A 14,336-nucleotide genomic window follows, 5' to 3' on the forward strand; every position below is an offset into this window, starting at 1 on the left:
CTATAACAGTGGTGGCTAAGCTTTTTGGGCTCTCATGGCAATAATTGTGCATGTGCTTGTGCACTCACCCTCATATGCCATCACCCAGAAGGCAATGTGCATGGCCCCCACCATGCCCACTGCATATGCACATGCGACCTGTGTGACCATGCTACATGCTTTTGCACATGCATGCGTGACATGTGCGACTGTGCATCTGTGCATGCACACATGACCCCCCATGCACCATGCACTTCTGCGCATGCGTGCATGTCTCCCATGCACTGCCATGCCACTGCACCAGACACCCGACAATCAGCTGTCAGGCAGGTGGTGCACACGCATGCTCAGTAGACCTTTTCTGCGCAAGGGCTCGCGTGCCAGCAGTAATGGCTCTGTGTGCCACTTCCAGCACGCTGCCATAGGTTTGCCACCATGGTCCTAGAATATCCATCATTTTGATTAAAATACTAAGTACTGTACACTGGTGACTAGGAGTGAAAAATGAATTCCTTACTGCAAGAGATTCAGACATGACTGAGACACTTTGGTTGCATAGACAGCTGTCCTTGTTTGCTGACTTATTCAAATGTTTGCTCTCATAGATCTTTTCTAAGTACAGTATATGGTAATGGAAGGTACACTTTGTTAGAAAGATTCACATGAATACTTTTATCATTAATTTAGGTCCATGTTTTTTTCTTCACATAATCACAATGCCCTTACAATTTTCAGCTAGCATTCCCAATACATTTAGAGGTCTCCAGATGGGGAATCTGTATTAAGTACACATCTGCTTTGCCTAATGTAATGCACAGCTATGATGCTTGTATAATATGGACATGAAAGATAATTTGGACAAAGCTAAGTCTGGCATATAACCCATAATCTAAATGATGCTTCCTCTGTTGTTGTTCTTATATATATTTCAGCAAAGACATATCATGCATGTATAATGCAGATTATTAGATTTTTTTTTTTAATTTTCTAATCGAGGGCTGAAGGATTGCAACTGGCTCAAAGTAAGGGAAGACTAGCACCTGGATCTCTTGGTTTTTAGTCCAGTGCTTTAACCACTGAACAACACTGGATCTTATCCATGTGTGATACATGTGTATGTATATATAAAGTAGTAGCTATCTGTGTCTGTGTGTGTTTGTTTAGTACATGTTTTAAACTCTACAGGTCCTTTTGTGGGATATTTTACATTAGAAAGAAGTCTTATTATTTTTTTAACAAAATGGGAAATGCATATGCTGCCACATAAAATTCTAGGATTTAAGTAATACTACACGTCATTTTAGCAATTTTCTTACAAAGTAAAAATGATGAACAATTTAAGTCCAGTGATCTATGTGATAGTGTACCCACCTGTCCAGAAAGAAAGAAAATATGTGTGTTGGGCTGGTGGGCAGCCTAAACAAGTAGAGATGGCAGTCAGATTAATTCCTTATGTCTTCCCTCAAACCAGTAGTTTGCTTGTGTGCATAATATATTCTCAATGTAAGAAGTATACCCATCAGGGCTGGGTTTCTCTTGTCTCTATTTAGTATAAAAGGACATGATGGAAACTATTGCTCTAGTGGAACATCTAAAGAAATACGCATAGAATCAGAGTTACAACTAAACTTGGGACAGTCCAGCCCAACATCTGTTTTATTCCATGAAATGTATATCCATTGAAAACTGGCAATAAAGATATCCATTTAACTGGTTTTTATTTTATCCCACCTGAGTCATACTTTGCTTTTGAGAGCTTTTGAACTTTATGAAAAGTTTATTATGAAACCTGATATACTGGAAAACCTGCCAAACATCCTGGGATCATCATTTTCAGTGAACTGAAGTAAACTAAACAAAAGAAGCCTTCAAGATTGTAGCCCAAATGAGGCATGGAAGAAATTATGTTTTTTTAAAAACACAAAGGTTCAGGAGGAGGCTGAAGAATTTATAGCTGCATTATACAAGCATATAAAGACTTTATATAACCTTACTTATATTTCTTGAATTTTGTTGCATCCTAGATCAACCAATTTACTGCTATTTGAAGGGAACCATTTAAGGGAACCATCCTATCTTTAAGCAAAGATAGGAAAGATTTCCTTAACAATCATGCAATAACTTATTGAAAATTGTCTTGATCCCCACTTCATGAGCGTTCAATCCTATTAACCTTGCCACTTCAAAATGTAAGATAAGTTGCTCAGGCCTTTCTGAGACTCATGCATCCAAATCAAATGCTTTTTAAACATAAGGTAAAAAGATATAGTAGACTATCCATTGTAATGAAAAGGCATATTTTAATCAGATCTAACTCATCTTGGATTGCTAATTGCTAACCATTTATTTTGATACCTACAAATTTCAGTTTCATAGACCTTGGAAGTATGGACAATTTAAAGAAAATCATTGCACAAAATGATTTTGTGAAGATTAACATTGGAACCACTAAGAGTTTATGTGAAACAGGAGGAGAAAATGAATCCTTATAAAGTCTTTGCTAGACATCTAATCCCATTCTGAAATCCAGAAAGAGTTGGATGGCTGTAGGTCATTCTGATTGAAGCCTCAGCTCAGGCTTTAAAATTGCAGAACTCTAAAGAAGTATCTAAATGTGTTGACTTTGGCATCTTGCCTCTAACTACAGCTGAACATATTTATTGGATTTATACTCAACCAGCAATATTTTAACATTAAATTAGTCTGGGGACATTGAAATACCGCAGGGAAACTAGTGATAAAAGACCAGTTCATAAGCATCAAATGTCATCTGTCTTTTGTATTGAATGATTATGGAAACAGTTATGTTTTAAAACAGGAAAGTGTCTTGTGACACTTTAGTAACCTAGAGCCCATGCAGGTTTACAGAATAATCTGAGCCCACATTTGTTTGTAAGTTCTTTCTTTCCTTAAGCAAATATCATGTGACTTAGAATTATCATGATAATTAAATCTAAATTCTTTAAAAATAGAAGATATAGACAGTGAGCAGATCGGTAAGATTAACTTAACAAAATGTTACAATAACATATAAAAGGTAAACTTATTGAGCCTGCCAGTCTCAATTAAAATTAAAACCTGTTGAATAAATAAATAACAGCTAAGAGGCTAAATCAACCTACCAACTGTACATAGAGCAGATAATTTAAATCACTATATCCCAAGCCCAGAGAAATAGGGCAGATGTTGCTTAGAGTATAAAAGAATATTAGCAAATGACAGATCACCCTTGGAAAGTTATGCAGCAGTCAGTCTGCAACAAACAGAAGAAGGCTCATCTCCTGCCTCAAAAGCATGAAGATGATTATTTCCACTGATAGCAGCTTCACACAGTAGCTTCAGGTCATGCTCTGAACAGATGCATCTCATTTTTCAGGCCTCTTGCCTTCAGCTCAAGCTCCTCTTCTCTATCTCCACAGTTCATCTATACAAATGTGCAGCTCAGAGGGAAAGCTGTGGACTGTGCCTGAAAGCGGACCAGAAATTTGAGTGTGGCTGGTGCACTGGAGAAGGAAAGTGCACTTTACGTCAACATTGTCCGTCCCCTGTTACTGGATGGGGAAGGTGGCTCGACTGGTCAAGCAGGAATGTCAAATGCTCCAATCCACGCATCACTGAGGTAATTACACATCTCTCCTATTAAGTCCTGTCATTTATTTTCTTTAACTTTTCTTTATTAAAATCCAAATGTCTGTGCATTCTACAGTGGTCTTTATATACACTAATAAGTGCATATAAAACTAATAAGTATATATAAAGATAAGTTATCTGAATACATCTGAATCAAGCCATTGTTCCAAACTCTTCCTACCAAATGAAAATTAATAGGAGAAATACTTTGCAGTGCTGGGGCATTCAGACTGGAATAATCTTCCCCAAAAGGCTTGATCTCCATCTTTTGTGCACAGAGCAAAGACTATGATCACTCTGTGTTCAATTTAAAGCAGTTATATCCTTTCTATGGATTTGTAACTGCTTTTAAAGTTCTAAATATATTTTCATTGACTGTATTTATATTTTGCCCATTTGATTACTGTATATGAGAATTATATTGAGGTCTGAGATATAAATGCACAAAATAAATAAAGTGTCAAGGTTCCAAGTAATACATTCCATTCAATAAGAACTCCGAGGCAGGCAAGTTCCTCAAATAATATTTTATTAGGACATATCAAATTGGCCTATTCCTGGTGAAAAACCGACTCTCGTTTTTCACCCAACTTAAGTAAAACTTTATCACTTCTCCCCAGATTCTCCAGTCACATGGTCCAATACAGCCCAGTTGTTAGGTAACCTCAGTTTTCACCTTTCAAATACCTGCACCAATGTCTTTGTTTGTTAAATCTTTGTCTTTTGAGCTAATTTCATTCCATAATCCATAATTCCGCTGGTTTGATTTTTTTGGATATCAGTCATGCCAAACATAGTACTGTATTTAATGGTATGCAACAAATTCAAGTCTCTTTAGGATCAAGATATTTTAAAGAGTCGTTGTCCATTTCACTTGTATTTCACTTACTTTCAGTAGGGTCCAGGTAGTGTTTATAACTTCATTTTGTTGTCTCAAGAGTGCATTAAGAGAAACTATAAAAGAGGAAGTTACTAATACAATAAATGGAAGCAGTATGCTCCATCCCATAATTGGGTAGATCAGGTTTTCCTGATAGACCAGTCCCACTGGAGAAAAAACAGTAATACAATAAATTTCATGCTTGGGTGGAAATTCTAACTTTCCTGGCCAAAATGGCTTTTAGTTCCTATTTAAGATCAGTTTTATTATGAATGCTATTGCTAAACACATTGCACAGAAGAAACCTCAATTCACAACAATTAATTTTGAATTAAATTCTAAGCACAACTGACTAGAGATATATTCTAGTGAACTCAATATAACTTATTTCTGAGTAGACACAAATAACATTGCATTATAAGTTCCACATCCATATGATTAGGAACCTTCTTTCACTTTGCTCACCCAGATGTAACACATTATACTTATTACACTAAGGAGGAACAAATAAAGCAGCATGTGCTTTCCTATTAAATTAATTTGTAGCATCTTTGATGCACAACCAGTGTGCACTTTTACTGGCCTTGATAAACCAATTTCAATTGTCAGACTCACTGATCAGTATGGGGGTGTCCTTTCTGCCCTTTGGCAGGCATACTAATTAAAACAGGGAAGTAATTAGCCTGTAATTGATTTCTCTGAATTGCATGCTATTATAGGGGCAATAGTCAGGAAAACTTTGTTCAGTCAACAGATAGCAATCACTTTAAATAGCTTATTTAAGATGCCAGACTAAGAAACTATGTAACCACTATGTCAAAGAGGTTAATTTTCTTTGCTATTCTATTTTTTAAAAATCTGAATTGTCCCTTCATGAAGCAATTATTTGATTTATGAAAGAAATTTTATAACATGTTTATAGAATAGGAAGGGTGAGGGTTAAGTATGTTATTTCAACATGAGCTAATGATCCACATTGTGCCCCTTCTAATGGTTTACATTAGGTCAAGATACCTGGAAGAGCAGCAGAGGGAGAGAGAGAGAGACAGATAGACAGACAGAGATGGTATTAAAAAGAGATTAGACATCTTCATGGAAGATAGACAAGGGTACATATTCAGACAACTCATCAGGTGTTAAGAAACAGTCAAAGAAAATCTTACAGGTGGCCCTTGATTAATGGCAACCAGCTCATATTTACAACCATTTGCAACTTCCCATGGTCATGTGATTGCATCTTGCAATGTTTTTGCTATTTTCCATCAAAAAATGTCCATTGGATAATAGCATTAGTACTTAGTATTAGTACTTATATACACCTTTATAGTGCTTTATAGTACTGTCTAAGCAGTTTACAGAATCAGCATATTTCCCCCAATAATCTGGATCCTCATTTTACCAATCTTCAAAGGCTGAGTCAACCTTGGGCCGGTTAGTATCGAACTTTTGGTAGTGGGCAGAGTTAGCCTGCGATACTGCATTCTAACCACTGCCCACCATTTGGCTGAATTTGGGCTTACAACCACATGATAAGCTGAATGATCACAGCAACTCACTTAAAGACTGTTGTAAAAATGGTTGTAAAATCAAGTCCAATCATTATATTTTTCTTATATTTTTTGCATGCAAAAGAAAAAAGAGATGGAAAAGAAATGATCAAATAGTTCTCTAAATAAAGACTTAATGCTTATATGTACTTGACAGAGCATTGGTCTAGACTAGAGTCTGTAGTGGTAAAATTTACAGATACATTAATATACAAAGTAAAGTCTTCATTAAAACAAACTAAGGCTTATAGGGTTGAAACAATCTTAGTTCTTGGGAAGATCATTCCAAAAGAGCTTATCTAAAACTTTTTCTATCTCTCACTTTATCCTACCTGATATGATTATTTGGAAAAAAATAATTGAGAGGGAGGGTCATCCTGAATCCCTTAATGTAATGGCAAGATTAAAATACAATACTTTCGCTAACCCAGGAACTTCAGATGTACTGTGGATTCAGATATACTGAAATTATCCCATAGCTGATCTGCTGTAAATTCTGAAAAATGGGTATCCTGTGATATCTGTTGTTCTTAAATTATGTGATCAAATAGCTGTGTTCGTTTAATAGAATGTCATATCACAGCCAACATCATCTCAGTCCAAAAACCAACAATCCTTCTCCATAGCAAGCATGGATCTAACCATAAATTTCAGCTACTGAAAACAGTAATCAATTTATAATAGCCTATTTTTTCCATAATCATTTCCAAACAAGTGAGCTTTAAGGTATATTCACTAATTCTGGCAATGATGTTCACTGTGCATTCAGTACCTTGTAAGCTACAGTATGAGCTCTGTTTCAATAAATCACATACACTGAGGTGACTTGCAACCTAGCACTGAATATTTCATTCTTGTTTATAGCCACTAGAAACCTAGTAATACATCTTTCTTTCAGCTTGATTCTCTGTGACAGTTGGATCTGCCCACTCTGCCTGTTTAATGGTCTCAATAGAGTTTACTTTCATCCCAAGGGGGTTGCTTCCATTTTTTAAACTTTTAATCAAAACCCAAAGCCTTCCATACATAAATAAAATTGCCTTCACAGCATTTTAAGTTTGTTCTTCTCACAGAAATCTAAGTGTTAATATGTATAGAATTGAAAGTGGGAGTTGCAAATCACTAGAAGGAAAATGGCTCATGAATACTCTTCTCTGTCTAAAAAAAAAACCTGTTTAAGATATATATCTTTTGTAGTACATAATATCTATATACTACAAAAGCTCTGTTTTTAAATAACTTATAAATGAATTCATTATGAACAATGCATCCCAGAACAAGTTTTTGAATCAAGATACTTCAAATAGGCTAATTTACAGAATGAAATTTTGGAAAGTTATGGCTACTACAGGCTACTGCTTTGATCAGACTGCTGCAGTCATGTGGTCCTCCTTTTCAATGTACCATGATAGTTTCCCAGTCACTCTTGCAATCCCTCATTCCTTTCCCCATCCAGCAGCCATTTACTAGATCGGTGAGAAAGGAAAGGAAGGGGAGAGAGAATAAAGAGAAGAATAGGGGGAAAAAGGATGGGAGAGAGGGAGGAACAAAGAGAACGAATTGCTCACCCACTTTTCCCAGCACTGTTTCCCACACACATGCTCTTTTGACCCATTTCATTTCTCATATGCCTCCCTTGACCCATATGGCACCTCTTGTGTACCCTGTGTCCCATCCCTAATCAATTCCATTCCCCACATGCTTTTTTCAACCCACAGAGCACTTCTTACATACTCCCACCCATTTCCTGGCTTGAACTGCCCTGTGTGCATTTCCTAACCTGCATGGAACCTCTTATGCATCACCCGATATCCTCCCTGCCTATGTGTGCCCTTGAACCTGCATGAATCTATTGTGCACCCCCATGGACTCTTCCTAGCCTACACCACTCCTCCACACCCATCCTTAACCCATATGCCATCTCTTGCTCATCCATCACATACTCTTCATATTTATTGAAAGCCAGATTCATTAAGTGAACCTTGCTTCCTCCATTGACTTTGCTTGTAGGGAGCCAGCTGGGAAGATCATAAATGGTGATCATATGACATAGGAACATTGCAAATGTCATAAATACATGCTGGTTGCCAAGCACTCAAATTTTCTTCATATGACCCCAGATACACTGCAATGGCTATGACATTCAGTTATAAGACATTTTTTTAGTGTCATCGTAACTTTACACTGTTGTTAAACTAATGGTTGTAAGAAGTCAAGGATTACCTTTAATCATTTTCAAAATTCAGAATATTTGGTTCCTTTTGTGAAACTAAATTGAAGGAGAAAATAATTCATTGTTTAATATATATCATAATAAATGCTCTATACATTGGTTGTTTGGCTTTATTCTTGGGATGATAATATCTCAGAATCGACTGCCTTGCCTTAGGATGAGCCAAAATGCCACAAAACAAATACCAAGCTTTTGAATTCTCAAGATCTTTTCATGATGCTGTCTGTAAAATTTAAGAGATGTTAGAGCAGAGGTGTCAAACTCACATCATCGCGGCAGCATATGTGACATATCATAACTTTTTCCCCCTTTGCTAATCCAGGTGTGGGCGTGGCCAGTGTGTGACACATCTGACCCATGGGCCATGAGTTTGACAGGCAGACCAAGCATGATGTTAAAATTGCAAACTAATAGGAGAAATGAGCAAACTAAAACATAATTGTATCTATATCTACTTAGAAATTAGTTGCATTGTACAATAAGGTAAGGAAAGGTTATAATACGATATACACTTATCTGTAATATATGCCATATGTATTTACTTATAACAATTCTTGATAGAAATAATAGAACTTATTTCTGAGTACATATGTTTAGAATAGTACTATTAATTGGTTTTAGATTATCCTTGTTAGGAATATAAGTCACCTAACAGGTATTTGGGTTAGAAATATATAAACCAGGATAAACATTTTAGTACTATATCTTTAAGGGAATGCAAGAGCATGCAATTGGGTGTGGTTTTTCAAACAGCCATAAAATGGAGCCAGAAACCTGGGTTGTTTAATCTTAATCTCAGAAGAGAGTGTGTCTCCCTCTCTGTTTCCTTCTGTTGGAAAGTATTGCCGTTGCTCCATTTCTTCTAATTGACTGATATTACTGGATTTAATGTAAGTCTGATACTGAACTGTTTTTGACACTGGAATTTGATATTTGGATTATCCCTGGGTGAAAACTGACTGATTTTACCTGTGAATGACTTTTGGACTGCCTATTTTGGACTTTGCTTAAACCTTTCTGGAAGTAAAAACCTATATTTACTGTACAGTGTATCTGTGTGCTCTGTGTGTATTATTTCAACACTACTCTCTATAAGTCTCCTGTTATGTCCCTGGAACTTGCCAAAGTCCCCACCCAGGTCCGTCCATGCTGCGGGGGCGTTTGCTGCCCCTCATTGGCTGGCCTCCCTCGACGGCCGGCTATAAAAGCCAGCTGCAGGGTCCGGCCAGCCGCTGATCGCTGTGAGCCTGCTCCAGGCAGGGCTAACACGTTCAGTCCTTTATTGTTTCAATAAAGTCTTGTTGCATCCATGCCCTGGTCTAGCCTCTCATTGCTCAACTGCAACACTGGCGACGAGGGTGGGATGGCTACCAGAGGCAATCTGCAACAGCTGAAATCACTCAATTGCTGAGCCGCAGCCGCGCCACCGGAGAGCTCGGTCAGCAAGAAAACGAAAGTAAAGAGCGTCTGTAGCCGCTTGGTTAGCAAGCTACAGAGGAAAGTGAAGCGCTGCGAGCCGCAGCCGCTCAACACAAAGAGCGCGAAATTCAAACAGCTGTCGTTTGAATTTCTTGCCGGAATACAGCGCGGTGCTGTTATTCCGAGTCACTGACGCCTACGCAGGTGCGAAATTTGAAGCGCTATCAGAGGCGGCTAGCCATTACCGCCTACGCTTCCCAGGAGCGCGAAATTCGAAACGCTGCCAACAGCCGTTGCAGCCAAGCCACAATCGTTAACCCAGAGAGAGCAGAGAGGTTCTGTGAAGCCTCTCCAGAACTGAAGTCACTAGCCTGGCAAGAGCACAAGGGCCATTTGTTGTCCCAGAGAGATTTCTCAACAGCATAACCTGCAGAAGTTCTCAGCATGAACTCCAACCCAGCCTTCCCACCGTTCAAGCCGGATGAAGAGAAGTGGGAGTCATACAAAAATCGCTTTAATCACTATATCGACGCTATTGGTCTGGCTGATGCGGGGGAGCACAGGAAGAAGTCATTTTTCCTCAGTTATTGCGGGGCCATCGTTTTTTAATACCGCCACAGCACTCGTCGCTCCACGTGAGTTAAAGAATGTTCCCTGGGCAGAATTGCTGGAAATCCTCACCAATCATTATTCCCCTAGGCCCTCACAGATCGCGAGGCGTTACACCTTCCGGATGAGGAAGCAAGCTGAAAAGGAAACCGTCAACCAGTACATGGCCGCTTTGAGGACTGCAGCTCTCCACTGCGGGTTCGGGAACTACTTGGATGACATGCTCCTCGACCAGCTCGTCTGCGGGGTCAAGGACCTTCACCTCCAAAGGCGACTGCTTGCCAGGAAGGATCTCAACCTCTCCCAGGCCGTCGAGGAAGCCTTGGCTGCGGAACTGGCAACCCAGTCAGCCACCGAGATTCAAGGTCCTGTTCCCAAACAAAGCCATGCCACCATCCACTCAGAAGAGGTGGTCAACGAAGAGGATCCCAACGATCAAACAGATATCCACCGCCTCGCTCATGCCAAACAACCACAGGTAGGAGCCAGGCAAGAAAGCAACAGTTCACTGAAACACATCATCCTGTGCCTATCCTGTGGCGGACCTCACTCGAGAGCTACCTGAAAATTCAAAGGTGCCACCTGCAACAATTGCCATAAAAAGGGCCACATCGCCAGAGTCTGCCAGGCCGCACACAACTCAGCACAAAAGGTCCCTTCCTTTTCCCATTCTGGACTCCAAAGGCAAGTACTAAATTGTCACACTTGCTACCATGCTAATCACACCTGTCATTCTATTAGTAAAATCACACTCTCCATTTTATTAGAAGGTAAACCTTGTCGTATGGAGGTTGACACGGGGTCAGCGCTCTCAATCATCTCTTGGAGCACTCTCAAGAGAATCCAGCCCAGACTATCCAGAGACCAGCTACAGAAGTGCCAGCTCACCTTGAGGGACTATCAAGGGAAGGACATCCCAGTACTCGGCAAAGGCAAGTTCCTTGTTAATTTTAAAGCTTTCAAAGGCCACCTGCCCCTAGTGGTAGTTAACGGCAACCTCCCTAGTCTCTTGGGGCTTGATTGGTTCCCCTACCTCGGCCTAGGGTTAACAGGAGTCCATGCTGTCTCAACTTCCGACACTGACTCCTTATTCACTGACTATTCAGACGTATTCAGCGATGAGTTGGGGTGTTATAATGGTACCCCCATCTCATTTGCAGTTGACCCCCAAGCAGTTCCAGTCCGGCTGAAACCTCGTAGAGTCCCATTCGCTATTCGGCCTAAACTGGACGCGGAACTGGATAAGTTATTAAAGCAAGGGGTCATTGAGCCGACAGACTTCGCCAAATGGGAGACGCCAATTGTCACACCCCTTAAAAAGGACGACAGTCTGAGAATTTGTTCGGATTACAAAACAACAATTAACCGCTTTCTACAAGTTAGCGCTTACCCAGTCCCAGTCATTCAACATTTACTGCACACTTTTGAGCCTGGCAACATTTTTGCCAAATTGGACATGTCCCTGTTGACAACCAAACAGCCGAATTACAAACTATTGTGACCCACAGGGGTGCTTTCCGGTGCAGGCGTCTCCAGTTTGGTGTAAGTGTTGCCCCTGGCATTTTCCAATCCCTCATGGAGCGTATACTTCAGGGCCTCCCTGGCGTAGTACCCTACTTCGACGACATTTTGGTCTCGGCCAGGGACAGACCCCAACTCTTCCAGAGAGTCAGAGCAGTGTTAGACAGGTTCAGACAGCATGGCCTCAAATTAAAAAGGGAGAAATGTGCCATTGCCACTAGGCAAGTGGACTTTCTGGGCTATAGAATTGACGCCTCAGGCATTCACCCCCTAGAATCCAAAGTCAAGGCAATCCATGAGGCACCCACACCAACCACTAAAGCCGAGCTACAAGCCTTTTTGGGATTATTGAACTTCTATGCATCATTCCTACCCCACAAAGCGTCAGTAGCAGAGCCCTTACACAGGCTCTTGGATAAAAAATCACCTTGACTCTGGGGACACAAGGAAGACACCGCTTTTCGTGCAATCAAATCACTGCTCACATCAGATGCGGTCCTTATTCAATTTGACCCACATCTTCCATTAGTAACTAGCAGCGGATGCATCCCCTTTTGGGATTGGAGCTGTCTTAAGCCACAGACTACCCAATGGCTCCGAGGCACCAATCGCCTTCTTTTCCAGAACGCTCTCAGCAACAGAGCGTAACTATAGTCAAATTGACAAGGAAGCTTTAGCCGCAGTAGCAGCGGTAAAGAAATTCCTCTTTGGCCACAACTTCGAACTAATCACGGACCACAAGCCTCTCCTGGGTCTTCTATCCGGGGACAAGCAGACTCCCCAAGTGTTGTCTCCCAGAATGACGAGGTGGACCCTGTTCCTGGCAGCATACTCGTACAAGCTCATCCACCACCCAGGAAAAACATTAAGCCACGCAGACGCCCTCAGCCGCTGCCCCCTGCCAGCTCCAGCTGAGGACCCGGCCCCGGTCCACGCCATCTTCGAGGTCACCGAGCTCGACCTTCCTGTCACCGCCCTCGACATCGCCACCAAATCCAAGACGGACAAAACAATCGCCCAGGTACTGGACTGGGTGAGGAGGGGGTGGCCGGGCATTAATCTCGCAACCGAATTCACACCTTTTAAGACCCGTCAACAGGAACTATCTAGCTTGCAGGGCTGCCTGTTGTGGGGCACCAGAGTTGTTATTCCGGCCTCGCTTCGCACACAAGTCTTAGAGGCACTACACGAGGGCCACCCGGGCATCGTCCGGATGAAGGCGTTGGCTCGGAGTTACGTCTGGTGGCCTGGCTTGGACGATGACATCGTCAAATGGGTAAGCTCTTGCCAACCCTGTCAGGAATCCAGACCATCCCCTCCAGTCACCACCCCCACAAAGTGGGAGAGCGCCAACGCGCCTTGGTCAAGGCTTCACATTGACTTAGCGGGTCCCATACACGGCAAAACCTTCTTGGTGGTCATGGATTCATACTCTAAATGGATCGATGTGGCCCAACTATCCACGACCACCACGCAAGCAGTTACCAAGGCCTTGACCCGTCTATTCGTGACACACGGGCTACCAGATACTATAGTTTCAGACAATGGCCCCCAGTTTGCCTCAGCAGAATTCAGCCGTTTTGCCGCCAATCTTGGCATCCGACACATCTTCACGGCCCCCTTTCATCCTGCCAGCAACGGGTTGGCAGAGAGAGCCGTTAGGACCACAAAAGAAGCGTTAGCCAGATTCAGCAAAGAAGACTGGCATCACAGACTCTCCCGCTTCTTACTAAGCCAACACTCAACTCCGTGCATGGTCACCAATAAATCCCCAGCTGAACTTCTGATGGGCAGACGCCTAAGAACCATGCTGGATAGACTTCACCCTCACTATTGCCCTGACACTCCTCTTGCTTCAATGACAGGGGTCAGAGATTTTGTCTTGCAGGAACATGTCTTTGCAAGGAACTACGCCGGAGATCCACTTTGGATCCCAGGAGAGATTGTAGCCATCACCGGTCCCAGGTTGTACCGAGTCCAACTGGAAGATGGCCGCATCTGGAGAAGACACCTGGACCAGCTAAGGAAGCGTCAAGGTACCCTCGCCAGCACCGGATCGTGGGCACAGGTCAGCACCCAGGTGCCTCACCAAACCCTCATCAAAGACCGTCCCAGAGACTCTTCGCCACCATCACCCGAGCCGAGGGAGCAGACAGCAGACCGGGACTGCCCGATGGGTCCTCCGCCCGAGCCATCTGACGGGGACGCGACATCACCGGCCGGAAGCACGTCACCGATACCAACGCAGACCTCCGAGCGAGCCCGCACTCCATCACCAACCCAACCTGTTCCTTCGAACTCTGAGACACTTGACAGCTCGCCTGAGTTGCGCCGCTCAGGGCGCCAGCACAGACCACCCGCTTATTTGAATGACTATGCGTGTTCGCATCTGGGGGGAAGGGGTGTTATGTCCCTGGAACTTGCCAAAGTCCCCACCCAGGTCCGTCCATGCTGCGGGGGCGTTTGCTGCCCCTCATTGGCTGGCTTCCCATGGCAGCCGGCTATAAAAGCCAGCTGC

The 14,336-nt window shown here is 42.2% G+C and overlaps 1 protein-coding gene across 1 annotated transcript in view; it reads left to right on the plus strand.

Moving 5' to 3' along the window:
* Positions 1 to 14,336, plus strand: part of PLXNA2 (plexin A2) — a 468,647-nt gene that overhangs the window by 311,513 nt on the left and 142,798 nt on the right. The window contains exon 12 of the mRNA XM_087929350.1: positions 3,399 to 3,598. Coding sequence (XP_087785476.1) covers positions 3,399 to 3,598 — 200 coding nt within the window. The remainder of the gene's footprint in view (positions 1 to 3,398; positions 3,599 to 14,336) is intronic.

Source organism: Pseudonaja textilis, chromosome 3 (genome assembly GCF_049901715.1).
Source record: "Pseudonaja textilis isolate UNSWEBS1 chromosome 3, rPseTex1.2, whole genome shotgun sequence".
NCBI lineage: Eukaryota > Metazoa > Chordata > Lepidosauria > Squamata > Elapidae > Pseudonaja > Pseudonaja textilis.